This window comes from Zea mays, chromosome 9 (genome assembly GCF_902167145.1).
Source record: "Zea mays cultivar B73 chromosome 9, Zm-B73-REFERENCE-NAM-5.0, whole genome shotgun sequence".
Classification (NCBI taxonomy): Eukaryota; Viridiplantae; Streptophyta; class Magnoliopsida; order Poales; family Poaceae; genus Zea; species Zea mays.
In genome coordinates this window covers 19,628,520-19,656,036 of record NC_050104.1, presented here as the reverse complement: position 1 = coordinate 19,656,036, position 27,517 = coordinate 19,628,520, and the positions used below count along the sequence as shown (strand labels likewise).

General features: G+C 44.7%; 4 protein-coding genes, 1 long non-coding RNA gene and 1 pseudogene across 8 annotated transcripts; 3 read left to right on the top strand and 3 right to left on the bottom strand.

Annotated features, from left to right (window-relative positions):
- Positions 1-510: 510 nt before the first annotated feature.
- On the bottom strand, positions 511-3,569 carry LOC118473282 (rRNA-processing protein FCF1 homolog). The gene is made up of 9 exons (XM_035962470.1): positions 3,457-3,569; positions 3,307-3,372; positions 3,122-3,227; positions 2,526-2,568; positions 2,355-2,427; positions 2,044-2,131; positions 1,067-1,123; positions 887-965; positions 511-772 (listed from the first exon to the last, which is right to left on the bottom strand). The coding sequence occupies exons 1-9, from the start codon at positions 3,528-3,530 to the stop codon at positions 759-761; spliced, it is 600 nt and encodes a 199-aa protein (XP_035818363.1). The 5' UTR covers positions 3,531-3,569; the 3' UTR covers positions 511-758.
- A 598-nt stretch (positions 3,570-4,167) lies between these two features.
- Positions 4,168-7,386, top strand: LOC103638046 (uncharacterized). 4 transcript variants are annotated; one of them, XM_020543961.2, is made up of 5 exons: positions 4,204-4,419; positions 4,533-4,575; positions 4,656-4,858; positions 6,610-6,742; positions 6,831-7,386. In XM_020543961.2, the coding sequence occupies exons 3-5, from the start codon at positions 4,692-4,694 to the stop codon at positions 6,885-6,887; spliced, it is 357 nt and encodes a 118-aa protein (XP_020399550.2). In that variant the 5' UTR covers positions 4,204-4,419; positions 4,533-4,575; positions 4,656-4,691; the 3' UTR covers positions 6,888-7,386. The 4 variants fall into 4 exon arrangements, with proteins under 4 accessions (XP_008659269.3, XP_020399550.2, XP_020399549.2 ...); XM_020543960.2 differs by having other exon boundaries at positions 4,533-4,858; XM_020543959.2 differs by having other exon boundaries at positions 4,204-4,575.
- On the top strand, positions 11,825-12,868 carry LOC103639791 (uncharacterized; annotated as a pseudogene).
- On the bottom strand, positions 14,031-17,658 carry LOC100272977 (uncharacterized). Its single transcript, NM_001147428.1, has 10 exons — positions 17,186-17,658; positions 16,975-17,061; positions 16,825-16,890; positions 16,640-16,745; positions 16,044-16,086; positions 15,873-15,945; positions 15,562-15,649; positions 14,585-14,641; positions 14,405-14,483; positions 14,031-14,290 (listed from the first exon to the last, which is right to left on the bottom strand). Exons 2-10 carry the CDS (start codon positions 17,046-17,048, stop codon positions 14,277-14,279), a joined length of 600 nt encoding a protein of 199 aa, NP_001140900.1. The 5' UTR covers positions 17,049-17,061; positions 17,186-17,658; the 3' UTR covers positions 14,031-14,276.
- Positions 17,659-21,455: 3,797 nt separating this feature from the next.
- LOC118473287 (uncharacterized) lies at positions 21,456-22,228 on the top strand. Its single transcript, XR_004852568.1, has 2 exons — positions 21,456-21,584; positions 21,673-22,228. It is a non-coding gene; the product is annotated as an uncharacterized lncRNA (long non-coding RNA).
- Positions 22,229-24,285: 2,057 nt separating this feature from the next.
- Positions 24,286-27,296, bottom strand: LOC109939174 (rRNA-processing protein FCF1 homolog). The gene is made up of 9 exons (XM_008661050.3): positions 27,202-27,296; positions 27,052-27,117; positions 26,867-26,972; positions 26,272-26,314; positions 26,101-26,173; positions 25,789-25,876; positions 24,812-24,868; positions 24,632-24,710; positions 24,286-24,517 (listed from the first exon to the last, which is right to left on the bottom strand). Exons 1-9 carry the CDS (start codon positions 27,273-27,275, stop codon positions 24,504-24,506), a joined length of 600 nt encoding a protein of 199 aa, XP_008659272.3. The 5' UTR covers positions 27,276-27,296; the 3' UTR covers positions 24,286-24,503.
- Between the last annotated feature and the right edge of the window lie 221 nt (positions 27,297-27,517).

Here is a 27,517-nt window from a genome sequence, read left to right as displayed (position 1 = left end):
CAGATTCTCTTCGTACCAGAAAAGATGTTTAGAAAAAACTGTCAGATTCTCAGAAAAGCTGTTCAAAAGAGTTGAACAAAACAGGCCTATGCAATGGGTTTGGTCATTCCTAGTGCCTCGATTGTACTTTTGCTTGCCTTTTGGTGGGTAATTTAGTGCCATTGTTGTACTCGGTATAAGCTTCAGTAGTGCTGAAGGAGATGCTAAGGATAGACATGGACCATTAATGTGTCAGGGGACACACTTTTAACATAATTTAGTATCAAAACAAGAGCCAGTGTTAATAGGTGCTAAACTTTAGCACTGCTCTTTCAATATGCTTGTTTGATTTCATGTGCTAAACTTTAGTAAAGTGTTGTAGCACTGTAGAAATACAAGGCCTAAATATCCAACGACTATTGCAGATTGTTGTCGCCTCCGTTTCACATTATGAGGGACTCCTATGTTCATCCTCTATAAGAGATTCAGGAAGAGCCACTCTATTGGGATTATGGCTTGTAGCGCACAAGATTGAGAAGCAAAAGGGAGCAGGATACCCGATCTTTTAACAAAGAATTACTTCAGACATCCCGCAACATTGTAGAAATGATAAGGTTGGTACATAATAAAAATTTCTTAGTAGTTACAGTAAGCTCAACCTAGAAAGCAGCGTTCTTATCCTAGTCCTTGTCGTGGACTGAAACATGAAATAGTGACTTGGTCAGATGGACAAGTACCGCCATAGTATTACATCCCAGAACATCTCATGTCTGCACCGATCAGATTCTTGGTGCTGCAAGAATGCCAAAAAAGCATCAGAGTACTGCAATCTTATGTGATTGTAGGATATAAGCTAGGGACAGAGAGAACACAGTAACAAAGTTTGTCAGATGAAGATATCACATACCTCCACCAATTGTGGCCTCAGGGAGCCGTTCTATCGAATACCTATGTCTTGTGATGTACATGATTGGAACACCAGGAACCTGCAAGATTGGGGAAATGCCCATGGTACAAGCATGCATGAAAAAGCTTTTGCGATATTAGAAGCATGTCCTGAGCTATGAGCACTAAACACCAAACATACCTTTCTTATCCTCCTTTTCAAATCTCTATCACAAGTAGCAACTATGTAGCATTTGTGCTGCCACGTAAAATATATGGTTTAGAACAAATAAAACAAGATGCGTAGCATACAAGGTAAATAAACCAAAATAATCATTTGACTAGGTATTGTGAAGGTGAAGAATACAATCTAACGCAACGAAATGCACATTAATCAAAGCAAAAGCATAACAAATAGATCTATACATTAAGATAAAAAGAATAGGACATATCATCTATAGGTGCACACGGGTATTTGATATCACTCACATGCAAGTTCCAGTTGATTAACTAGGAACAAATTTGGATACTACATACAGACACAATCCTTTAGACAAGCATGGGAAAAGGATTTCAGCGGAGAAAACACAAGTGCTATTTTTGGTTCACCTTGGGAACAGATATAGTAAAATCTCTAATCTCGGAAAACATAGCATTCAGCCACACCTATCAAATATTGGGCAGATCAGACCCAGTGCCGTAGATTCCCACATGAGTGGGGTCTGAGAGAGGGATAAACCGAGGCAAGCCTTACCACGCAAATGCAAGTCTGCTTCGAACCCTTAGAACCCACATCATGGTGACTCAGTGAGACAGCTCTCACCACTGCACCTGGCTGCCCTTCTACCTCTCAAAGATTGGGCAAAAGTAAATTCTAAAGCAATCAGACACCTCTCAAATGTTGGCTAAGCATAAAGTTTGAAATTTGAACAGCCAATGCTTCAAGAACTTGCATATATCTCTAAATTAACATTTGAAAAGAAACTAGGAATATACATTATATACACAATTAATTCACTTTTGTGCCCAATGTCGCAGTTTACTAGTGATAAGTGTAAGTCACAAGTTCCCTAGCAGGAGCTATCTTACGAACTCGCTATAGAGTTAGCACTTAATAGAATACTCCCAGTACTCATGCTCCAAACAAACAAAGAGTGTTCAAGAAGAGAGAGCTTTTACCTGAGTGACCCTCTCCACAATGCAGTCATCAGCATAGGTTCCCTTGTGTGTGCATGCTAATCTTTGGAACCTAGGGTCCTTGGCAATTCTGTGAGGGAGGTAAATTAGATTGTGCAGATAGATGAAAGTTATGCTGAAGAATTGAGTATAACAGCAAGTACATGCAATCGACATCTTTATAGTGGAAGATAACAACAAGAGGCATAGATAAAAAAAACTAATCTAACCTCTATTTGAGACAATGAAGCAGATAAAGCCAAAAGAAGACATTAAATAACACAATGTGGGAACAGCATTGGATAGGAGCACACCTCAAGGCCACACGATACTTCTGCCCCAGCTTTTCAAGCTCAGCCATAACACAGTCCGTGATACATGGGGTACCTTCATAACAAGGCATCAGAGTTGAAAAGATATTAAAGGGGTATCTCAGTTCACCAAAAAGATAATGGGAATGCAAGATAACAGAGTTAAATGCTTACATTTTGCATAAAGGCAATCCATCATTCCCTTCTCCAAATCCAGCTGCATGGGGGGAAAAGAGGATTTAGTCACAAATATGAGTGGCCCCATTATTATGTGTTATGTAGAATACAGAATTTAAAAATTAACTACAGTTAATGAATCAAATCCTGAGTTGAAGGGAACATTCTTAGCACAGCAACCATATCGGATGGGAAATCGAGACAGTTATAACATGATTCCCAGTCCCAGAGGGGTTGGCTGCTGTTTGTTTTGCTATTTGCTAAAACAGTAAAACGGATCACAATGCTTATATCCTAACTTACTTAACAGTCATCCTAACTATTTGTTTTTAATTTCCCTAAGGTTTCAGTATCTGGTAAGAGTCAGTAGCTCCAGCGAACAACGTGAAATTGTGCACGACATTTCTTGTGACAATACAGCATACAGAGTACAGATAAGCTGGAACGGGTCAACAATCAATTAAATCCACCACATTAACTCAGTATCTTCAATTATTAACTGAGTGAAGCAGTGGGCATGCAAGTATTGAACCTCTGTTGCATAAAAAATATATCAGTGAAATAGGAGAGCAGCAGATAATTAAACGACTAACCTTATTCTGTATCGAGAAATTGATGAAGTTGGTATCCACAATCACCCGATACGGCGGCCCCAATGCTGTGTTGTAGCTGAAGAACAACGCCGACGAAACCTGCGGCCTGTAAATCACAGAAGAAAACAACATCAACAATCCAAACAAGCACAGGAAACCATTCCGAGCGCAAACACAACACTCACACATTCCGGCCGAGTTTCTCCTTGTCCGCGTCCTTCTTCTTGTGGTTCAGCACATCCTCCTTGTACCTATCATACAAAAAAATTAGAATTTCCAGTAGCATGAACCTAACCATAGGGGAGCGGACTGGCAGCTGGAGATGGTTGCCTTACTTATTGATGGTTTTCTTGGTGATAATCTTCTTCACCGCCGCGAATTTAGGGCCCTTGCTCTTTGCCTTCCCCATCTCGAGCCAAACCCTAGCACCCGCAGCTACCTCGCGCTCTCCACGGCAGTCGGCGGCGCCTGCGTCTAATGCTGTCGAGAGGTCGGCGGAAGAGGAAGGGTTTTCGGGTTTCCGCCTCCGCAAAGGAAGAAGGCGGCTGCTTGGTGGGCCCGCTCTAGTTTGATAAGTTGGGCTTTTATTGCCCAACACGGCCCAAGTAGTCGAATTTGATTCGTTGGGTTTGTGTTGCTCGCCGTCTGGGCCGTTGGATGTGAGAGTGCTGCTGACTGCTGTCCTCGTTCGTTGACGGCCTGATCCGGAGGACTGGAGGAGGGAGGGACAGGGGCGGAGGGCCCGTTATGGCCAAGTATGGCCCGCGCCATACCTTAAATCGGCCCAGTAAAGAGCAAAACCTAGGTATTCAGTCCAACAACAGGCACGCGCAGCACAGCCGCCGCAGCACGCTCCTCACCTGGCCGGCCGACCGCCTGCTTGTCCGTCCGCGGCCGCGGTGGCCTCCGTCTCTGGCTTGCTGCTTCCTGCCTCTCCTTCCTGCTTGGCCCATTGGGCATTGGCCGGCCGCTCGGTCTTGCTCCACTGCTCCGCGGCTCCGCCATTGGAGAAAACAATCTCGTGCTCCGGTGCTCGTGCTACTGGCTGCAGACTGCTTGCTAAGTTGATTTGCTCAATTTGCTGCTTGCTAGCCTTCTACAGTGCTCCGGCTGCTTGCCTGGTTGCTTGGCTTTGGCTAGTTGGCTTAGTTGCTCGCGTAGTTGCGTTGGCCGCGTTGCTGCTTGCAGTTTCTGCTTGCTTTGTTGCTTGCTATTTGCAAATTTAGCTGCCCTGCAGTTGCAAATTGCAATAGATTCAAGCTCAGCAAGGTCGGCAAAAAGAAAGGCTCTAGAAAGAGGTAGTTGTGTTATGTGTAACAATATTGTCTATACATTTTTTTATTAAATTTAGCTCTTTATTTTAATGCTAATGTATGCTTGCTCTTTGTTTGACAACTTATATTTGGTTAAGTTACTGATTTGACATATAATCTACAAGGAATTCTTCATCTAAGGTACTTCTTAATAATGTTTTTATACTAAATTTTGTTTTACTGCAAGATATATTTTTGTCATTGCCATACCTTATTTTTAGGTCGTGCTCCGCCACTGGGGAGGGAGGTGGTGGGGAATGGTGGCGGCGACGCTCCGGTGGGTGCTGCAGCTGCACCGGGACGTACCGCGGGCAGCACGGTTCTACTCGGAGGGTCTCGACTTCAGTGTAAACGTCTGCACGCTCCGCTGGGCCGAGCTGCAGTCGGGGCCGCTCAAGCTCGCACTCATGCACACCAACGACAGGTGCGGCTACTGCTGTTTGTTTATACCGCGCTCTCCTCGTAGTATTATCCTCTTCGTATAACTTCGGCCTTCAGATGGATGCGGATTCGGATTTGTGTGAGGTTCATGTGTTTGATGAAATGTGTGTGTGCAGCACTTGGTTTTATTTAAGTTCTGAAAACTTGGGTGATGGGCTGCGAGATTAGTGAAGAATCAAGTCAGTTTTCATATGACAGTCGTGTCAACTTTGGCTCGAGATACCTTGCCCTGGAACTTCTCCTGCGGATATTTTTTTTTTGAAAGCAAATGGTAGGAGCTATGCCTTCATTGAAGAGGGAAAAGAGTTATAGAAACATGATCACAGATCTCACACACACCAGGAGCACACCTCCTCCTGCATAAAAAGACCCGCAGGTGAAACTAAGAGAATATCAAACACAATAGGCGAGGCTGCTAGTGAACATCAGCACTCATATAAAGCGAAAGACTCTTTTATTTTCCCTGCACCCACCTGCAAGGCTGCAACGCCGACAGTGAGCTATTCTCGAAAATCCTTTTAATTACGCTCTTTCCAAATGTTCCACATGAACATGATGTAGATCGTGATTCCATCGAAGTCTCTTCTTCAGTCTTTTGTGATGAGAGAGGTTGTCAAACCCACCACTCGCTGATGCTGTCGAAATTTGATGGGTCTACTTGCTGCAGTAAGACCAGCCCTTTCCCAGGAGAGGATCTGGTTCCAGATATCGAGAGCGAAAGGGCATTGCAAGCAGAGGTGGATTTTAGGTTCTATAGGTCCTTGGCAGAGCAAGCAAGAGGTTTGGTGTGGCCATCCACGGCGGGCTAGATTGTTGGCAGTGAGCAGCTTATTCTGAATGAGAATCCATGCAAACAAATTGCACTTCTCAGCTCTTGCATTCCAAATGTGGTTAACCTTGTGGCGTCTATAAGTACCCAGTAACTTCTTCTGTGGATATGATCTGTCGATCTGGCGGTTCAAAATTCCTTCTTTTTATTTTCACTAGCATCTATCAACATAGAGGAGTAGTGAGGCAGGCTAGCTTCGCTGCATCCTGGGGAGGGGGGGACGCTAAACTAATCTCGTTTTTGTGTGTAGGAGTGCCCGCCAAATGGAAAATGTCAACGAATCCTTCATTTGTGGGCAATGATTTGCACTGCAGGTTGATAGTGGGCTTTGAGCAAGCTCAGACTTTCGAGTAAAAGTTCTTTATGTTGATCAGCTTGGTCAGACTTACAATAGGACATGTACCAAAGAACATAACATACAACACAAACTTAGTGACCCCATAAAGAAAATAACTCTGAAAGTGAATTGTATGGAAGGAGTGTTGGATCTATCGCATGAAAATATGAGATCCATGGAAAAGTAGACCAAAACATACTGGACAAACTTTGTGACCCTATAAACATAACAGCTCTGAAGTGTTGGATCTGGGAGGTTGCCAGTTCTTGGGAAAAAATCCCAAACATTGCTTGAAAATGATACTTCAACTCTCCAATACATTTCATAGTCCTCGTTACAATCTTGCTATGTCAAAGGCAGTGCATGAAAACAAGTGACCCCCCCCCAAGAGTCAAAAGAAATTGCTCTCCTTGGAGCTTTTCTCAGTTTTTTGTGTGGATTTCAAATTCCATCATCACATAAACATAAGCTACACAAAACACATAGGGGATTCCCCCCCCCCCCAATTGGCCAGTGCATGAAATCATAAATTCATAACTATTATCTTATATTCTGTACATGCTTGCAGTAATCTTGCATCGCAGAGAGTCTATTCTTCAATGCTCTCCTTCACTGTACCAGACATAAACAGTGCCGTATCGAAGCTAATGGCATTGGGAGCCGAGTTGGATGGGCCAATCAAGTATGAGATCCATGGAAAAGTATTGTCTCTATATTCCCACGATTTCCATTTATGTATTTCAGGACGCAGAATCATTTACATGACGTTTCCTGTTTCTTCCAACGCAGGTTGCAGCACTGCGATGCATCGATGGGCACATGCTAGGCCTGTACGAGCCAGCTTGAAGAACTCGTGTCACAACGAAAGTATTGAGAAGTTCCATTAACCACTCACTGAAGACTGATGTGTATGTCCGGCAAAAGATCTTTCCGCGTAAGACAACTTACTGGGTCTGGTGTGCATGAAGTGGCAGAACTCCTTTTGTTAGCAAAATCACGAGAGACACGGTGGATGGTTTGCAGTCTACCATTCTCTTCCTCGTGCTGCTGGTTATGATACACATTTTTCTCGAACTGAATGTGCCTAGCAGGTCGTCGTGGTAAGCTGAAGCCAGGTTTCAGTGGTCCTGCTCGGTCATGGCCTTGCTTCATGGCATTGTGCCAGTACATCTAATTCAAGTTTCAGTTGTAGTTTGACTGACATTACATGTGTGCGTAGTTTCAATTTGCAATTCAAGTGCAGGAGTGCTCTGCCCCTGATCATCCATGTAATTGAAATTCTTCTGTAAGCATTTGTTCTGACAGTATAATTGTGGACCATAAAGTTGCTGTTAACTTGTGTGTAGCTGCACTGTTCTATTTTTTTCACTTTTAGGGCCCGTTTGGTTTCCTTTAGTCTAGGGACTAAAATTTAGTTGGAAGACTAAAGTTTAGTCCCTACCCTGTTTGGTTCTGGGACTAAAAATATTTAAAAAATATTAAATGAATCATAAGAGGACCAAATACCTTTTAGTATTCTCCCGCCATTAGTGCAACTGAAATAAAGAAGGGCAAAAAGTGGAATTAATATGGTTTAGTCCCTTTTAGTCATCCCTTGAGGGACTAGATAATAAAACATTTTAGTCCATATTTTAGTCCCAGTGTTCGGCTATTTAGGGACTACCAAACTGGGCCTTACTACCCGTTTGGTTCCTTTAGTCACTAGACTAAACTTTAGTGACTAAGTTTAGTCACTAAAGTACATTGTTTGGTTTTAGTGACTAAACCGGACTAAAGAACATTAATTGTTGTGAATAATGACTGTATTACCCCTATTAATTAGTGGATGTTTGCTGCAAGAAGAAAGTGTAGAGGACAAATAAGGTAAAAATCCTAATTTAGTCCCTTTTAGTCATTGCGAACTAAAGTTTAGTCACCTCACTTTAGCTATCATGTTTGCTTATTTAGTGACTAAAAGTAACTAAATTTTAGTCACTAAACTTTAGTCGCCCCAAACTATAGATGGCCAATAGTGTCGGGCTAATCGGGACATCACGGCACGGCATGGCCCGATGGGTACTGTTGTGCCTGGGCCGAGCACCGGGCACGCTGGGCCGGCACGAGCACGGCCCGATTATCCCGGAAGCACGGTTAGCCCGCTCTGTTTGTTAACCTAAAACACGTCGCCCCCTCCCCCCCATCGGGCCCCGCCTTGTTAGTCTCACTCGCTTGCCTCGCCTGTTGTCTCTCGCCCTCCTTCTCTCCGTCTGCGATTTAGGGGCGATTTTGGGGGGTGATTCGTCGATTCGTCTCCACCGCCGCCTCACTGTTCGACTCCGCCGCCGCCTCGCCTCCGGGTTCGAGCCTCCGCCCTCCGGTAGGGTCCTCCACCGCTCCCTCCACCTCTGGGCTCTGGCTTCCCCTCACCTGGTGGTTGCTTGGCTGGTTGTTCGGTCACGGATTTGGTTACGCCGTTATGGTAAGCTTTCGATGTTCGTCTTCTTCTTCCTCTAGTCGACGTCTCCGACGAGTTTGAGACTTCTTAATCTGGTGCTTGTTCTTGTGATCTGTGCTCAATCCCAAACCCTAATCTACTCTATTGCCTTCTTGCTCTGTGATTGTACCTGTGAGGGACCGATTTGGTGCTCCGGCTTTGGTAAGTGCTTAACCTGTTCTTGTGATCTATGTTTGTGATCTGTGTTCGAACCATAAACCCTAATCTACTATAATACCTTCTTGTGATCTTGTTCTCTGATTATAGCCGCCGTGAGGGACCGATCTGGTGCTCCGACTTTAGTAAGTTCTTAATCTGGTGCTTGTTCTTGTGATCTATGCTTGTGATCTGTGTACCAACCCTAAACCCTAATCTACTCTAATACATTCTTGTGATCTTGTTCTCTGATTATAGTCGTCGTGAGAGACCGATCTGGTGCTCCGGCTTTGGTAAGTGCTTAATTTGGTGCTTGTTCTTGTGATCTTTACTTGTGATATGTGTTTGAAGCCTAAACCCTAATCTACTCTGATTATAGCCACCCATGAGGGACCGATCTGGTGCTCCGACTCTAGTAAGTTATTAATACAATGCTTGTATTTGTGATCTGTGTTGGTTCGAACCCTAATCTAACTATCTTCTTGTTATGTGATTGCTAAACATCTTCATTGATGATTGAAAGTCGCCTAGAGGGGGGTGAATAGGGCGAATCTGAAATTTATGAACTTAAGCACAACTACAAGTCGGGTTAGCGTTAGAAATATAAACGAGTCCGAAAGAGAGGGTGAAAAAAGTGTCAAAATAAAAGTTGTAGAACTTCAAAAGTTATTTATCTTTGTAGTTGACAACTTTTTTATTTGAATTCGTTTAGGGTCTCAAATAAGCAATTTACACTCAAATGGTTGTAATATGTGGAGAAAACAACTACAAACTAGACACAAGGCATGTCATAGACGGAGTGGTAGTGGAGGGTACGCGCGAGGGTGAGGTCTACGGTTCGAATACTAACAACCGCGTAGCGCGCGAATTTTGCGCGAAAAATGCCGCGACTTGCGACGGAGACGGGCGGGTGGGGTGGTCCTAATACAAATAAATTTTTTACTATTTTTAAAATATGTTTTATGTTTCCTGGAAACGATTTGCACTGGCGGTTTTATTACGTCGACCGCCAGTGAAAATCGATTTTCACTGGCGGTTTTATTACGCCGACCGCCAGTGAAAATCGATTTTCACTGGCGGTCCTCAGTTACCCGCCTGTAAAAATGATGATTTCTACTGGCCCCTAGCACTGGCGGTTACGAAAAACGCCACTATAACTAGGTTTACAACCGCCACTATAGAACTTCTCTGTACTAGTGCTCCATGCTGGCAAGAAGGATGGCATTAGCACATTTCTCCCCACGCAGGCACGCAGCCAAGTTGACATCGAGATCAAACTGATAGCACCAGTCCCAACCTCAGATGCCTCAAGTATAACACCTTGTGTATCATTATCAGCATTCCTCAAGTAAAACAGTTTTGGCATCATCATCAGCATTCGGTAGGTATATGGGTGTCGTGGGGAGAACATAACGAGAACTCACAACTGTTGGTCACTCTAACTGAAAATGACGGGACACATGAAAGGAGTTCTTTTTTCTCTCTTTTTAAGAAAAAAGGTAAATAAGGGCCAAGCCGCATAAATGTGGGGAAACGCGCAAGCAGGCGGTCAGGTGCCCCGCGTGCGGGCGTCGGGGTGCCTGGAAAATATTCAGAAACAAAACAGTGAGAGAACCACTTGGAGGAAGAAATAGAACAAGTGACATCCAATCATTACAATTATTAGAGGCATCGAACATTACTGAACAAACATATTCAAATAGCTCAAAGAACCATGAAATATAAGTGAACAAAGTTAACGGATTGCAACAGAATCATTGCTAATAATTGAAATAACCTAGATCAAAGAACCAAGAGATATAAGTGAACAGAGTTAATGGATTGCAACAAAATCTAACCAAAGTACATATATGCCTGGGACAATATAGGAAATAACATGCCCTGGTAGCATAGCCGCAAGTTCCATAAACAACAACTAATTAACAAATTTGTATTAGGACATAAAACTGGATGGAACCAAACCATTTTGCCCCTTCCTTTATAATCGAGCAAGAAATGCAATTTCATCTGTAAAAATCAATCACACCATTCTCAGAGTGAACATGAACAAAACTACCTCCAGCAGACATGCCAGCAGCGACTCTAACCTCATGATTGGTTGTCCGCATACGCACATGCAGGCTTGTCCGAGCTTGGCTCGCGGGAGATGCAATATTCCCACGTTTCTGTGCGTGCAGGCAGAGAGCCACAAATTGGTCTGTGCTGCACCAGCAGAAGCAGGCCCGCTCGCTTGCGTGCAGCCATTCAAACATGTGCTTACCTGAAGTCAACGCATACCCTGCGCCTGGTTGTAAACAGTTAAGCACGCATCCAACCAAACACATTGTAAGTACCACCAGCATACCAAACGCAACGAACCGGCGTTTGGGGAGCCCCAGCATGTCTCTAGTCACCAACCCAGTGCCATACCTCGTGTACAGTAGAGTACCGAGAAGAACATGGCAAGAAGCGGACCCAGACATAGTCGGAGTCGACGATAACGTGGAAGGTAGGGGGACGGTGGTGCGGTTGGTCGCCTGAATAGCTGGCCCTAGCCAGGCGCCCAGGCCACGGGAGGCGGGAAAGAGCTAGGCGGCTAGCCCGGCCAGGCGCGACCGAGAGCTTGACGGTGACTTCGCCCTGCCTTGTGGATCCGCACCGCGGCTGGCACCACCGACGCGTTGGCCAGGGCGCCAGGCACAGGCGGAGGAGCGATCGCATCAGCGGACGCCACCACATCGCCCTGGTGGCCACGGGGAGTAGGAGTCACACATGGCGAGGAGGAGCGTGGCACCGATGTCGGGTAACTAGAGGAGGTGGTGGAGTTGTGGCGCCGTCGGGGCGCAGCGAGGTGAGCAGAATAGCTAGGCTTTATAGGGAGGAGGGGCAGGCAGAGCGAGGTGAGGGGGATTCGTTGCGGAGCAGGCGGAGGTCGTGAACGGCGCGCGAGATGCGGTAAGCTGGTAGGCGGGCGCGACATGCGCGGAGCACCGTTAGAGCGAGGTGGCGGGCGGGTGCGGCATCGTCGGGGGGCAGGCTCGGGGAGGCGGCGGTGTGTGTGAGGTGCCGGCTACGGCCTACGGGTGGGGGCGGGGCGTGCGGGTTGATTTGTAACATATGGAAGGGCAGGAGTAGAGATATATATACCCGTCGTTTTGTTCTCCAACCAACACAATGCTCGCGCCGCCTGTACCTGAGATGAGCATGGAGACGGAGCATGGTGGCCACGAAGAGGAATCGGCGATGCTCCCGTGCGTCGCGTTCGCATCGGAGCACGGTTACAAGTTCTTCTCCCTCGCCCACATGCGCATGCTTAACAGCGCCGACGTGCGGCCAATGCCTCCGGTGCTCGGCCGCCGGCTCGTGCCGTCTCCGTACGGTGGGATGGTGCTAGCCACGGATGTGTGCTACAGGCACCCGTGCCACCTCGTCGACCCCTTCACCGGCTCGCGCGCACCGCTGCCGGACCTGCCCATCCCCTTCTCGGAGAAGGACCCGGTCGGGTGTCTCAGCGACGAGCCACGTCTGCGCTGCGCGCGCGTCACCGACGACGGGTTGGCGTGGGACTGGTCCCCGCGAGGCGTCATGGTGGCCCGCGGCGACACGGCCTTCTTCTGCGAGCACGGCGGCGAGCGGTGGATGCCGGTGCACCAGTCAAAGCTCGGCTCGCCCATGACCGTCAACTACCGCGGCGGGCTCTTCTTCGTCCTCGAGCTGCGCACGCTGAAAACTACAATCATCGACGCCGGCACGCTGCAGGCCCGCACGAAGATCCCTGCGCCGCCGGGCTTCGGCGACGTCGACTACGCCTACCTAGTGCCATCTACGGACGACGCGATTCTCCTGGTGCACCGCGTCGGGGACAGCGACGGCGTGGTCTTTACCAAAGCGTACCGCGCGCGGCACAGGGACAGCCAGAGGCCGCCGAGGTGGAGGCCAGTGCTCGACATCGGTGACCGCGCGGTGTTCGTCGACGGCGCGCATGGGTTCACAGTCACCGCCGACCCGACGGGAGCGAAGGCGAACCGCGTGTACGTGATCCTTGCCCATCAGCTGACGCACCCATGTGGGCGTCTGGCCGTCGCATACGACGTCGGCTTCACAGACCTTACGAGGCCAGAGCGCATGGGGCGGCTGAATCTAAACACCGGCGAGGTTGATCCAATGTGGGGCCGTCCGCACTGGATCATACCTAGGAATGAATCGGGTCGTCGTTAAAGATCAACTAATACAGTTTATTTACATTAGTTTACATAACGAGGCATTGTTTCTTCGTAAAGGTTTTTTTTGAAGCATTAGAGAAATAAACGACAGATTTATAAAATACTTTGATTTTCAAAAGCCACTGGTAAATCTACCTGTGCATTGCAATGCGAGAAATATTCAGCTCGCCTAGCCCTATTCTAGTGAGCGTATTGAAAAACATCGATCTATTATTATAAGAGGTAGAGGTGAAAGGCTCCAGCGACTCGTCATGTTCTTGATGTGTCCGGTGGGTGAGATCACAGCGAGCATCAAATTCATCTGCTACCTATAACTCTATTGCATATTGGCGAGTTTCTCATTGCTTTTATTTTTGCAAGATTTTTGCATAATTGTTCATTTTGACTGGTTTTTTTTTTGTGTTGACTCCTTTTGTTATTGCGAAATTTGTATGAGATGGACGCGTCTAAAAAAATGAACTGAGAAATTGTTGGATGGAATCAATATAAAAAGAACAGATTGGACAATAGTCGTTGGATATTTCGGTAAGATGCCTCTAACTTCACTGTGATAGCAGAAAACCGTCACTTTCTACATACTAAAGTCTGTGGACTATTTTATCTTCTTCCGCACGTAATCTTCACTATATTCAGATTCTCTTCACAACAGATTCTCTTCGTACCAGAAAAGATGTTTAGAAAAAACTGTCAGATTCTCAGAAAAGCTGTTCAAAAGAGTTGAACAAAACAGGCCTATGCAATGGGTTTGGTCATTCCTAGTGCCTCGATTGTACTTTTGCTTGCCTTTTGGTGGGTAATTTAGTGCCATTGTTGTACTCGGTATAAGCTTCAGTAGTGCTGAAGGAGATGCTAAGGATAGACATGGACCATTAATGTGTCAGGGGACACACTTTTAACATAATTTAGTATCAAAACAAGAGCCAGTGTTAATAGGTGCTAAACTTTAGCACTGCTCTTTCAATATGCTTGTTTGATTTCATGTGCTAAACTTTAGTAAAGTGTTGTAGCACTGTAGAAATACAAGGCCTAAATATCCAACGACTGTTGCAGATTGTTGTCGCCTCCGTTTCACATTATGAGGGACTCCTATGTTCATCCTCTATGAGAGATTCAGGAAGAGCCACTCTATTGGGATTATGGCTTGTAGCGCACAAGATTGAGAAGCAAAAGGGAGCAGGATACCCGATCTTTTAACAAAGAATTACTTCAGACATCCCGCAACATTGTAGAAATGATAAGGTTGGTACATAATAAAAATTTCTTAGTAGTTACAGTAAGCTCAACCTAGAAAGCAGCGTTCTTATCCTAGTCCTTGTCGTGGACTGAAACATGAAATAGTGACTTGGTCAGATGGACAAGTACCGCCATAGTATTACATCCCAGAACATCTCATGTCTGCACCGATCAGATTCTTGGTGCTGCAAGAATGCCAAAAAAGCATCAGAGTACTGCAATCTTATGTGATTGTAGGATATAAGCTAGGGACAGAGAGAACACAGTAACAAAGTTTGTCAGATGAAGATATCACATACCTCCACCAATTGTGGCCTCAGGGAGCCGTTCTATCGAATACCTATGTCTTGTGATGTACATGATTGGAACACCAGGAACCTGCAAGATTGGGGAAATGCCCATGGTACAAGCATGCATGAAAAAGCTTTTGCGATATTAGAAGCATGTCCTGAGCTATGAGCACTAAACACCAAACATACCTTTCTTATCCTCCTTTTCAAATCTCTATCACAAGTAGCAACTATGTAGCATTTGTGCTGCCACGTAAAATATATGGTTTAGAACAAATAAAACAAGATGCGTAGCATACAAGGTAAATAAACCAAAATAATCATTTGACTAGGTATTGTGAAGGTGAAGAATACAATCTAACGCAACGAAATGCACATTAATCAAAGCAAAAGCATAACAAATAGATCTATACATTAAGATAAAAAGAATAGGACATATCATCTATAGGTGCACACGGGTATTTGATATCACTCACATGCAAGTTCCAGTTGATTAACTAGGAACAAATTTGGATACTACATACAGACACAATCCTTTAGACAAGCATGGGAAAAGGATTTCAGCGGAGAAAACACAAGTGCTATTTTTGGTTCACCTTGGGAACAGATATAGTAAAATCTCTAATCTCGGAAAACATAGCATTCAGCCACACCTATCAAATATTGGGCAGATCAGACCCAGTGCCGTAGATTCCCACATGAGTGGGGTCTGAGAGAGGGATAAACCGAGGCAAGCCTTACCACGCAAATGCAAGTCTGCTTCGAACCCTTAGAACCCACATCATGGTGACTCAGTGAGACAGCTCTCACCACTGCACCTGGCTGCCCTTCTACCTCTCAAAGATTGGGCAAAAGTAAATTCTAAAGCAATCAGACACCTCTCAAATGTTGGCTAAGCATAAAGTTTGAAATTTGAACAGCCAATGCTTCAAGAACTTGCATATATCTCTAAATTAACATTTGAAAAGAAACTAGGAATATACATTATATACACAATTAATTCACTTTTGTGCCCAATGTCGCAGTTTACTAGTGATAAGTGTAAGTCACAAGTTCCCTAGCAGGAGCTATCTTACGAACTCGCTATAGAGTTAGCACTTAATAGAATACTCCCAGTACTCATGCTCCAAACAAACAAAGAGTGTTCAAGAAGAGAGAGCTTTTACCTGAGTGACCCTCTCCACAATGCAGTCATCAGCATAGGTTCCCTTGTGTGTGCATGCTAATCTTTGGAACCTAGGGTCCTTGGCAATTCTGTGAGGGAGGTAAATTAGATTGTGCAGATAGATGAAAGTTATGCTGAAGAATTGAGTATAACAGCAAGTACATGCAATCGACATCTTTATAGTGGAAGATAACAACAAGAGGCATAGATAAAAAAAACTAATCTAACCTCTATTTGAGACAATGAAGCAGATAAAGCCAAAAGAAGACATTAAATAACACAATGTGGGAACAGCATTGGATAGGAGCACACCTCAAGGCCACACGATACTTCTGCCCCAGCTTTTCAAGCTCAGCCATAACACAGTCCGTGATACATGGGGTACCTTCATAACAAGGCATCAGAGTTGAAAAGATATTAAAGGGGTATCTCAGTTCACCAAAAAGATAATGGGAATGCAAGATAACAGAGTTAAATGCTTACATTTTGCATAAAGGCAATCCATCATTCCCTTCTCCAAATCCAGCTGCATGGGGGGAAAAGAGGATTTAGTCACAAATATGAGTGGCCCCATTATTATGTGTTATGTAGAATACAGAATTTAAAAATTAACTACAGTTAATGAATCAAATCCTGAGTTGAAGGGAACATTCTTAGCACAGCAACCATATCGGATGGGAAATCGAGACAGTTATAACATGATTCCCAGTCCCAGAGGGGTTGGCTGCTGTTTGTTTTGCTATTTGCTAAAACAGTAAAACGGATCACAATGCTTATATCCTAACTTACTTAACAGTCATCCTAACTATTTGTTTTTAATTTCCCTAAGGTTTCAGTATCTGGTAAGAGTCAGTAGCTCCAGCGAACAACGTGAAATTGTGCACGACATTTCTTGTGACAATACAGCATACAGAGTACAGATAAGCTGGAACGGGTCAACAATCAATTAAATCCACCACATTAACTCAGTATCTTCAATTATTAACTGAGTGAAGCAGTGGGCATGCAAGTATTGAACCTCTGTTGCATAAAAAATATATCAGTGAAATAGGAGAGCAGCAGATAATTAAACGACTAACCTTATTCTGTATCGAGAAATTGATGAAGTTGGTATCCACAATCACCCGATACGGCGGCCCCAATGCTGTGTTGTAGCTGAAGAACAACGCCGACGAAACCTGCGGCCTGTAAATCACAGAAGAAAACAACATCAACAATCCAAACAAGCACAGGAAACCATTCCGAGCGCAAACACAACACTCACACATTCCGGCCGAGTTTCTCCTTGTCCACGTCCTTCTTCTTGTGGTTCAGCACATCCTCCTTGTATCTATCATACACAAAAATTAGAATTTCCAGTAGCATGAACCTAACCATAGGGGAGCGGACTGGCAGCTGGAGATGGTTGCCTTACTTATTGATGGTTTTCTTGGTGATAATCTTCTTCACCGCCGCGAATTTAGGGCCCTTGCTCTTTGCCTTCCCCATCTCGAGCCAAACCCTAGCACCCGCAGCCAGTGGCGGAGGACGAAAAAAAATTTAGGTATGGCTCTACACACCTACCGACACATTTCTCAGACACAGCTATCGTACGAAATGAAGTTAATTAGGGGCGACAGAGTTACCTGGACGGAAGAATCCGAGCTTGAACTTGCCACGCTTGGACACGAGGCTCTGCGCGTCGGACAGCGGGCGGCCGGCGGCGACGGTGTCCCGGCTCGCGGCGGAAGAACTCCCCGCAGCAGAAACAGGAAGGCGAGGAGGAGCAGAAGAGCGGGCGCCGGAATGGGCGGTCGTCCCCGCTACAGGACAACCTCCAAGCGAGAAACGGCGATACCGAACAGGAGTTGGAGAAAGCAGCGAGACGTCGCGCGCGCAGGTGCACTGTTGGACGTCGCGCGAACGCCTTTACTGCCCCTGGTTGCTCACCTGCTTGGGACGTCGCGCGATGCGGAGCTGCTCGCCTGCTCGGGCCGTCGGGCGCTCGGCGGATAGTGGCTGGCCGGCTGAGCAGACGGCAGTCGACAGGTCGGCAGTGTTAGGGCGGCGGACGGCGGGCGGAGGCGCGGTCGCTCGGAGCGGCAGTGATTAGGGTTTAGATGTTGGGCCGGCGGACCTTTTTTTTTTTTGGTATGGCTTGGGCCATAATGAGCCATAATGGGCCCTCCGCCCCTGCCCGCAGCTACCTCGCGCTCTCCACGGCAGTCGGCGGCGCCTGCGTCTAATGCTGTCGAGAGGTCGGCGTAGAGATGGCAACGGGTACTAACCCGCTGGGTTTTGCCGTCCCAAACCCGTACCCGTGAAAAATATTCATGCCCATTAAAAAACCCGTACCCATGACGGGTTTGAGATTTTGCCCAAACCCGTACCCATCGGGTTAGCGGGTACCCATGGGTTACCCGCGGGTTTCATCTCCAATATACTTGTTCTTCTCATAATCAATAAGTATCGTAATGTTTAATGAGATCATGATCCAAAATCTATGTAATGAACAACGAGTTCATGATTTGGTACAAAAATTATTAGTAGAGAGAATGAAATACAAATAATAAGTTGTATAATTAAGTGACCTTGCACTAAGTTATCCATCCACCACATATGTAACGTTAGTAAAAACTATAATAGCAAGCAACACTCTCACCGACTACTGATACATTCACCAATTGATAAAAATTATGAAGTAAATAAGGAATAACAAGTTTGTTGGTCATTTATAAAATAAAATGACAATATGCACTAGGTTTGGTTGGGTTTAAAAAACCCACGGGTTCACGGGTTTGGGTACTATAGGAACAAACCCGTACCCATAAACCCGTCGGGTATAGATTTATGCCCATTAACAAACCCATGGGTATGAAAATTGACCCAAACCCGTACCCTAATGGGGTAAAAACCCATCGGGTTTCGGGTACCCGTTGCCATCTCTAGGTCGGCGGAAGAAGAAGGCGGCTGCTTGGTGCCTCGCTCTGGTTTGATAAGTTGGGCTTTTATTGCCCAACACGGCCCAAGTAGTCGAATTTGATTCGTTGGGTTTGTGTTGCTCGCCGTCTGGGCCGTTGGATGTGAGAGTGCTGCTGACTGCTGTCCTCGTTCGTTGACGGCCTGATCCGGAGGACTGGAGGAGGGAGGGACAGGGGCGGAGGGCCCGTTATGGCCAAGTATGGCCCGCGCCATACCTTAAATCGGCCCAGTAAAGAGCAAAACCTAGGTATTCAGTCCAACAACAGGCACGCGCAGCACAGCCGCCGCAGCACGCTCCTCACCTGGCCGGCCGACCGCCTGCTTGTCCGTCCGCGGCCGCGGTGGCCTCCGTCTCTGGCTTGCTGCTTCCTGCCTCTCCTTCCTGCTTGGCCCATTGGGCGTTGGCCGGCCGCTCGGTCTTGCTCCACTGCTCCGCGGCTCCGCCATTGGAGAAAACAATCTCGTGCTCCGGTGCTCGTGCTACTGGCTGCAGACTGCTTGCTAAGTTGCTTTGCTCAATTTGCTGCTTGCTAGCCTTCTACAGTGCTCCGGCTGCTTGCCTGGTTGCTTGGCTTTGGCTAGTTGGCTTAGTTGCTCGCGTAGTTGCGTTGGCCGCGTTGCTGCTTGCAGTTTCTGCTTGCTTTGTTGCTTGCTATTTGCAAATTTAGCTGCCCTGCAGTTGCAAATTGCAATAGATTCAAGCTCAGCAAGGTCGGCAAAAAGAAAGGCTCTAGAAAGAGGTAGTTGTGTTATGTGTAACAATATTGTCTATACATTTTTTTATTAAATTTAGCTCTTTATTTTAATGCTAATGTATGCTTGCTCTTTGTTTGACAACTTATATTTGGTTAAGTTACTGATTTGACATATAATCTACAAGGAATTCTTCATCTAAGGTACTTCTTAATAATGTTTTTATACTAAATTTTGTTTTACTGCAAGATATATTTTTGTCATTGCCATACCTTATTTTTAGGTCGTGCTCCGCCACTGGGGAGGGAGGTGGTGGGGAATGGCGGCGGCGACGCTCCGGTGGGTGCTGCAGCTGCACCGGGACGTACCGCGGGCAGCACGGTTCTACTCGGAGGGTCTCGACTTTAGTGTAAACGTCTGCACGCTCCGCTGGGCCGAGCTGCAGTCGGGGCCGCTCAAGCTCGCACTCATGCACACCAACGACAGGTGCGGCTACTGTTGTTTGTTTATACCGCGCTCTCCTCGTAGTATTATCCTCTTCGTATAACTTCGGCCTTCAGATGGATGCGGATTCGGATTTGTGTGAGGTTCATGTGTTCGATGAAATGTGTGTGTGCAGCACTTGGTTTTATTTAAGTTCTGAAAACTTGGGTGATGGGCTGCGAGATTAGTGAAGAATCAAGTCAGTTTTCATATGACAGTCGTGTCAACTTTGGCTCGAGATACCTTGCCCTGGAACTTCTCCTGCGGATATTTTTTTTTTGAAAGCAAATGGTAGGAGCTATGCCTTCATTGAAGAGGGAAAAGAGTTATAGAAACATGATCACAGATCTCACACACACCAGGAGCACACCTCCTCCTGCATAAAAAGACCCGCAGGTGAAACTAAGAGAATATCAAACACAATAGGCGAGGCTGCTAGTGAACATCAGCACTCATATAAAGCGAAAGACTCTTTTATTTTCCCTGCACCCACCTGCAAGGCTGCAACGCCGACAGTGAGCTATTCTCGAAAATCCTTTTAATTACGCTCTTTCCAAATGTTCCACATGAACATGATGTAGATCGTGATTCCATCGAAGTCTCTTCTTCAGTCTTTTGTGATGAGAGAGGTTGTCAAACCCACCACTCGCTGATGCTGTCGAAATTTGATGGGTCTACTTGCTGCAGTAAGACCAGCCCTTTCCCAGGAGAGGATCTGGTTCCAGATATCGAGAGCGAAAGGGCATTGCAAGCAGAGGTGGATTTTAGGTTCTATAGGTCCTTGGCAGAGCGAGCAAGAGGTTTGGTGTGGCCATCCACGGCGGGCTAGATTGTTGGCAGTGAGCAGCTTATTCTGAATGAGAATCCATGCAAACAAATTGCACTTCTCAGCTCTTGCATTCCAAATGTGGTTAACCTTGTGGCGTCTATAAGTACCCAGTAACTTCTTCTGTGGATATGATCTGTCGATCTGGCGGTTCAAAATTCCTTCTTTTTATTTTCACTAGCATCTATCAACATAGAGGAGTAGTGAGGCAGGCTAGCTTCGCTGCATCCTGGGGAGGGGGGGATGCTAAACTAATCTCGTTTTTGTGTGTAGGAGTGCCCGCCAAATGGAAAATGTCAACGAATCCTTCATTTGTGGGCAATGATTTGCACTACAGGTTGATAGTGGGCTTTGAGCAAGCTCAGACTTTCGAGTAAAAGTTCTTTATGTTGATCAGCTTGGTCAGACTTACAATAGGACATGTACCAAAGAACATAACATACAACACAAACTTAGTGACCCCATAAAGAAAATAACTCTGAAAGTGAATTGTATGGAAGGAGTGTTGGATCTATCGCATGAAAATATGAGATCCATGGAAAAGTAGACCAAAACATACTGGACAAACTTTGTGACCCTATAAACATAACAGCTCTGAAGTGTTGGATCTGGGAGGTTGCCAGTTCTTGGGAAAAAAATCCCAAACATTGCTTGAAAATGATACTTCAACTCTCCAATACATTTCATAGTCCTCGTTACAATCTTGCTATGTCAAAGGCAGTGCATGAAAACAAGTGACCCCCCCCCCCAAGAGTCAAAAGAAATTGCTCTCCTTGGAGCTTTTCTCAGTTTTTTGTGTGGATTTCAAATTCCATCATCACATAAACATAAGCTACACAAAACACATAGGGGATTCCCCCCCCCAATTGGCCAGTGCATGAAATCATAAATTCATAACTATTATCTTATATTCTGTACATGCTTGCAGTAATCTTGCATCGTAGAGAGTCTATTCTTCAATGCTCTCCTTCACTGTACCAGACATAAACAGTGCCGTATCGAAGCTAATGGCATTGGGAGCCGAGTTGGATGGGCCAATCAAGTATGAGATCCATGGAAAAGTATTGTCTCTATATTCCCACGATTTCCATTGATGTATTTCAGGACGCGGAATCATTTACATGACGTTTCCTGTTTCTTCCAACGCAGGTTGCAGCACTGCGATGCATCGATGGGCACATGCTAGGCCTGTACGAGCCAGCTTGAAGAACTCGTGTCACAACGAAAGTATTGAGAAGTTCCATTAACCACTCACTGAAGACTGATGTGTATGTCCGGCAAAAGATCTTTCCGCGTAAGACAACTTACTGGGTCTGGTGTGCATGAAGTGGCAGAACTCCTTTTGTTAGCAAAATCACGAGAGACACGGTGGATGGTTTGCAGTCTACCATTCTCTTCCTCGTGCTGCTGGTTATGATACACATTTTTCTCGAACTGAATGTGCCTAGCAGGTCGTCGTGGTAAGCTGAAGCCAGGTTTCAGTGGTCCTGCTCGGTCATGGCCTTGCTTCATGGCATTGTGCCAGTACATCTAATTCAAGTTTCAGTTGTAGTTTGACTGACATTACATGTGTGCGTAGTTTCAATTTGCAATTCAAGTGCAGGAGTGCTCTGCCCCTGATCATCCATGTAATTGAAATTCTTCTGTAAGCATTTGTTCTGACAGTATAATTGTGGACCATAAAGTTGCTGTTAACTTGTGTGTAGCTGCACTGTTCTATTTTTTTCACTTTTAGGGCCCGTTTGGTTTCCTTTAGTCCAGGGACTAAAATTTAGTTGGAAGACTAAAGTTTAGTCCCTACCCTGTTTGGTTCTGGGACTAAAAATATTTAAAAAAATATTAAATGAATCATAAGAGGACCAAATACCTTTTAGTATTCTCCCGCCATTAGTGCAACTGAAATAAAGAAGGGCAAAAAGTGGAATTAATATGGTTTAGTCCCTTTTAGTCATCCCTTGAGGGACTAGATAATAAAACAGTTTAGTCCATATTTTAGTCCCAGTGTTCGGCTATTTAGGGACTACCAAACTGGGCCTTACTACCCGTTTGGTTCCTTTAGTCACTAGACTAAACTTTAGTGACTAAGTTTAGTCACTAAAGTACATTGTTTGGTTTTAGTGACTAAACCGGACTAAAGAACATTAATTGTTGTGAATAATGACTGTATTACCCCTATTAATTAGTGGATGTTTGCTGCAAGAAGAAAGTGTAGAGGACAAATAAGGTAAAAATCCTAATTTAGTCCCTTTTAGTCATTGCGAACTAAAGTTTAGTCACCTCACTTTAGCTATCATGTTTGCTTATTTAGTGACTAAAAGTAACTAAATTTTAGTCACTAACTTTAGTCGCCCCAAACTATAGATGGCCAATAGTGTCGGGCTAATCGGGACATCACGGCACGACATGGCCGATGGGTACATGTGGGCGTCTGGCCGTCGCATACGACGTCGGCTTCACAGACCTTACGAGGCCAGAGCGCATGGGGCGGCTGAATCTAAACACCGGCGAGGTTGAGCCAATGTGGGGCCGTCCGCACTGGATCATACCTAGGAATGAATCGGGTCGTCGTTAAAGATCAACTAATACAGTTTATTTACATTAGTTTACATAACGAGGCACTGTTTCTTCGTAAAGGTTTTTTTTGAAGCATTAGAGAAATAAACGACAGATTTATAAAATACTTTGATTTTCAAAAGCCACTGGTAAATCTACCTGTGCATTGCAATGCGAGAAATATTCAGCTCGCCTAGCCCTATTCTAGTGAGCGTATTGAAAAACATCGATCTATTATTATAAGAGGTAGAGGTGAAAGGCTCCAGCGACTCGTCATGTTCTTGATGTGTCCGGTGGGTGAGATCACAGCGAGCATCAAATTCATCTGCTACCTATAACTCTATTGCATATTGGCGAGTTTCTCATTGCTTTTATTTTTGCAAGATTTTTGCATAATTGTTCATTTTGACTGGTTTTTTTTTTGTGTTGACTCCTTTTGTTATTGCGAAATTTGTATGAGATGGACGCGTCTAAAAAATGAACTGAGAAATTGTTGGATGGAATCAATATAAAAAGAACAGATTGGACAATAGTCGTTGGATATTTCGGTAAGATGCCTCTAACTTCACTGTGATAGCAGAAAACCGTCACTTTCTACATACTAAAGTCTGTGGAGTATTTTATCTTCTTCCGCACGTAATCTTCACTATATTCAGATTCTCTTCACAACAGATTCTCTTCGTACCAGAAAAGATGTTTAGAAAAAACTGTCAGATTCTCAGAAAAGCTGTTCAAAAGAGTTGAACAAAACAGGCCTATGCAATGGGTTTGGTCATTCCTAGTGCCTCGATTGTACTTTTGCTTGCCTTTTGGTGGGTAATTTAGTGCCATTGTTGTACTCGGTATAAGCTTCAGTAGTGCTGAAGGAGATGCTAAGGATAGACATGGACCATTAATGTGTCAGGGGACACACTTTTAACATAATTTAGTATCAAAACAAGAGCCAGTGTTAATAGGTGCTAAACTTTAGCACTGCTCTTTCAATATGCTTGTTTGATTTCATGTGCTAAACTTTAGTAAAGTGTTGTAGCACTGTAGAAATACAAGGCCTAAATATCCAACGACTGTTGCAGATTGTTGTCGCCTCCGTTTCACATTATGAGGGACTCCTATGTTCATCCTCTATAAGAGATTCAGGAAGAGCCACTCTATTGGGATTATGGCTTGTAGCGCACAAGATTGAGAAGCAAAAGAGAGCAGGATACCCGATCTTTTAACAAAGAATTACTTCAGACATCCCGCAACATTGTAGAAATGATAAGGTTGGTACATAATAAAAATTTCTTAGTAGTTACAGTAAGCTCAACCTAGAAAGCAGCGTTCTTATCCTAGTCCTTGTCGTGGACTGAAACATGAAATAGTGACTTGGTCAGATGGACAAGTACCGCCATAGTATTACATCCCAGAACATCTCATGTCTGCACCGATCAGATTCTTGGTGCTGCAAGAATGCCAAAAAAGCATCAGAGTACTGCAATCTTATGTGATTGTAGGATATAAGCTAGGGACAGAGAGAACACAGTAACAAAGTTTGTCAGATGAAGATATCACATACCTCCACCAATTGTGGCCTCAGGGAGCCGTTCTATCGAATACCTATGTCTTGTGATGTACATGATTGGAACACCAGGAACCTGCAAGATTGGGGAAATGCCCATGGTACAAGCATGCATGAAAAAGCTTTTGCGATATTAGAAGCATGTCCTGAGCTATGAGCACTAAACACCAAACATACCTTTCTTATCCTCCTTTTCAAATCTCTATCACAAGTAGCAACTATGTAGCATTTGTGCTGCCACGTAAAATATATGGTTTAGAACAAATAAAACAAGATGCGTAGCATACAAGGTAAATAAACCAAAATAATCATTTGACTAGGTATTGTGAAGGTGAAGAATACAATCTAACGCAACGAAATGCACATTAATCAAAGCAAAAGCATAACAAATAGATCTATACATTAAGATAAAAAGAATAGGACATATCATCTATAGGTGCACACGGGTATTTGATATCACTCACATGCAAGTTCCAGTTGATTAACTAGGAACAAATTTGGATACTACATACAGACACAATCCTTTAGACAAGCATGGGAAAAGGATTTCAGCGGAGAAAACACAAGTGCTATTTTTGGTTCACCTTGGGAACAGATATAGTAAAATCTCTAATCTCGGAAAACATAGCATTCAGCCACACCTATCAAATATTGGGCAGATCAGACCCAGTGCCGTAGATTCCCACATGAGTGGGGTCTGAGAGAGGGATAAACCGAGGCAAGCCTTACCACGCAAATGCAAGTCTGCTTCGAACCCTTAGAACCCACATCATGGTGACTCAGTGAGACAGCTCTCACCACTGCACCTGGCTGCCCTTCTACCTCTCAAAGATTGGGCAAAAGTAAATTCTAAAGCAATCAGACACCTCTCAAATGTTGGCTAAGCATAAAGTTTGAAATTTGAACAGCCAATGCTTCAAGAACTTGCATATATCTCTAAATTAACATTTGAAAAGAAACTAGGAATATACATTATATACACAATTAATTCACTTTTGTGCCCAATGTCGCAGTTTACTAGTGATAAGTGTAAGTCACAAGTTCCCTAGCAGGAACTATCTTACGAACTCGCTATATAGTTAGCACTTAATAGAATACTCCCAGTACTCATGCTCCAAACAAACAAAGAGTGTTCAAGAAGAGAGAGCTTTTACCTGAGTGACCCTCTCCACAATGCAGTCATCAGCATAGGTTCCCTTGTGTGTGCATGCTAATCTTTGGAACCTAGGGTCCTTGGCAATTCTGTGAGGGAGGTAAATTAGATTGTGCAGATAGATGAAAGTTATGCTGAAGAATTGAGTATAACAGCAAGTACATGCAATCGACATCTTTATAGTGGAAGATAACAACAAGAGGCATAGATAAAAAAAAACTAATCTAACCTCTATTTGAGACAATGAAGCAGATAAAGCCAAAAGAAGACATTAAATAACACAATGTGGGAACAGCATTGGATAGGAGCACACCTCAAGGCCACACGATACTTCTGCCCCATCTTTTCAAGCTCAGCCATAACACAGTCCGTGATACATGGGGTACCTTCATAACAAGGCATCAGAGTTGAAAAGATATTAAAGGGGTATCTCAGTTCACCAAAAAGATAATGGGAATGCAAGATAACAGAGTTAAATGCTTACATTTTGCATAAAGGCAATCCATCATTCCCTTCTCCAAATCCAGCTGCATGGGGGGAAAAGAGGATTTAGTCACAAATATGAGTGGCCCCATTATTATGTGTTATGTAGAATACAGAATTTAAAAATTAACTACAATTAATGAATCAAATCCTGAGTTGAAGGGAACATTCTTAGCACAGCAACCATATCGGATGGGAAATCGAGACAGTTATAACATGATTCCCAGTCCCAGAGGGGTTGGCTGCTGTTTGTTTTGCTATTTGCTAAAACAGTAAAACGGATCACAATGCTTATATCCTAACTTACTTAACAGTCATCCTAACTATTTGTTTTTAATTTCCCTAAGGTTTCAGTATCTGGTAAGAGTCAGTAGCTCCAGCGAACAACGTGAAATTGTGCACGACATTTCTTGTGACAATATAGCATACAGAGACAGATAAGCTAGAACGGGTCAACAATCAATTAAATCCACCACATTAACTCAGTATCTTCAATTATTAACTGAGTGAAGCAGTGGGCATGCAAGTATTGAACCTCTGTTGCATAAAAAATATATCAGTGAAATAGGAGAGCAGCAGATAATTAAACGACTAACCTTATTCTGTATCGAGAAATTGATGAAGTTGGTATCCACAATCACCCGATACGGTGGCCCCAATGCTGTGTTGTAGCTGAAGAACAACGCCGACGAAACCTGCGGCCTGTAAATCACAGAAGAAAACAACATCAACAATCCAAACAAGCACAGGAAACCATTCCGAGCGCAAACACAACACTCACACATTCCGGCCGAGTTTCTCCTTGTCCGCGTCCTTCTTCTTGTGGTTCAGCACATCCTCCTTGTACCTATCATACACAAAAATTAGAATTTCCAGTAGCATGAACCTAACCATAGGGGAGCGGACTGGTAGCTGGAGATGGTTGCCTTACTTATTGATGGTTTTCTTGGTGATAATCTTCTTCACCGCCGCGAATTTAGGGCCCTTGCTCTTTGCCTTCCCCATCTCGAGCCAAACCCTAGCACCCGCAGCTACCTCGCGCTCTCCACGGCAGTCGGCGGCGCCTGCGTCTAATGCTGTCGAGAGGTCGGCGGAAGAGGAAGGGTTTTCGGGTTTCCGCCTCTGCAAAGGAAGAAGGCGGCTGCTTGGTGGGCTCGCTCTGGTTTGATAAGTTGGGCTTTTATTGCCCAACACGGCCCAAGTAGTCGAATTTGATTCGTTGGGTTTGTGTTGCTCGCCGTCTGGGC

Coding starts and splice junctions, on each gene's coding strand:
- LOC109939174 (XM_008661050.3), bottom strand. CDS start 27,275: ATGGGGAAGGCAAAGAGCAAGGGCCCTAAATTCGCGGCGGTGAAGAAG. Junction 26,315..26,866: donor ATTTCTCGATACAGAATAAG/GTTAGTCGTTTA, acceptor CCCCCCATGCAG/CTGGATTTGGAGAAGGGAAT. Junction 25,877..26,100: donor AAGTATCGTGTGGCCTTGAG/GTGTGCTCCTAT, acceptor CCTCCCTCACAG/AATTGCCAAGGACCCTAGGT.
- LOC100272977 (NM_001147428.1), bottom strand. CDS start 17,048: ATGGGGAAGGCAAAGAGCAAGGGCCCTAAATTCGCGGCGGTGAAGAAG. Junction 16,891..16,974: donor ACCAAGAAAACCATCAATAA/GTAAGGCAACCA, acceptor TGTGTATGATAG/ATACAAGGAGGATGTGCTGA. Junction 14,484..14,584: donor TGAAAAGGAGGATAAGAAAG/GTATGTTTGGTG, acceptor CCAATCTTGCAG/GTTCCTGGTGTTCCAATCAT.
- LOC103638046 (XM_008661047.3), top strand. CDS start 4,692: ATGGTGGCGGCGACGCTCCGGTGGGTGCTGCAGCTGCACCGGGACGTA. Junction 4,859..6,609: donor CTCATGCACACCAACGACAG/GTGCGGCTACTG, acceptor ACATGCTTGCAG/TAATCTTGCATCGCAGAGAG. Junction 6,743..6,830: donor AGTATGAGATCCATGGAAAA/GTATTGTCTCTA, acceptor CTTCCAACGCAG/GTTGCAGCACTGCGATGCAT.
- LOC118473282 (XM_035962470.1), bottom strand. CDS start 3,530: ATGGGGAAGGCAAAGAGCAAGGGCCCTAAATTCGCGGCGGTGAAGAAG. Junction 2,428..2,525: donor GGATTGCCTTTATGCAAAAT/GTAAGCATTTAA, acceptor CTTGTTATGAAG/GTACCCCATGTATCACGGAC. Junction 2,132..2,354: donor AAGTATCGTGTGGCCTTGAG/GTGTGCTCCTAT, acceptor CCTCCCTCACAG/AATTGCCAAGGACCCTAGGT.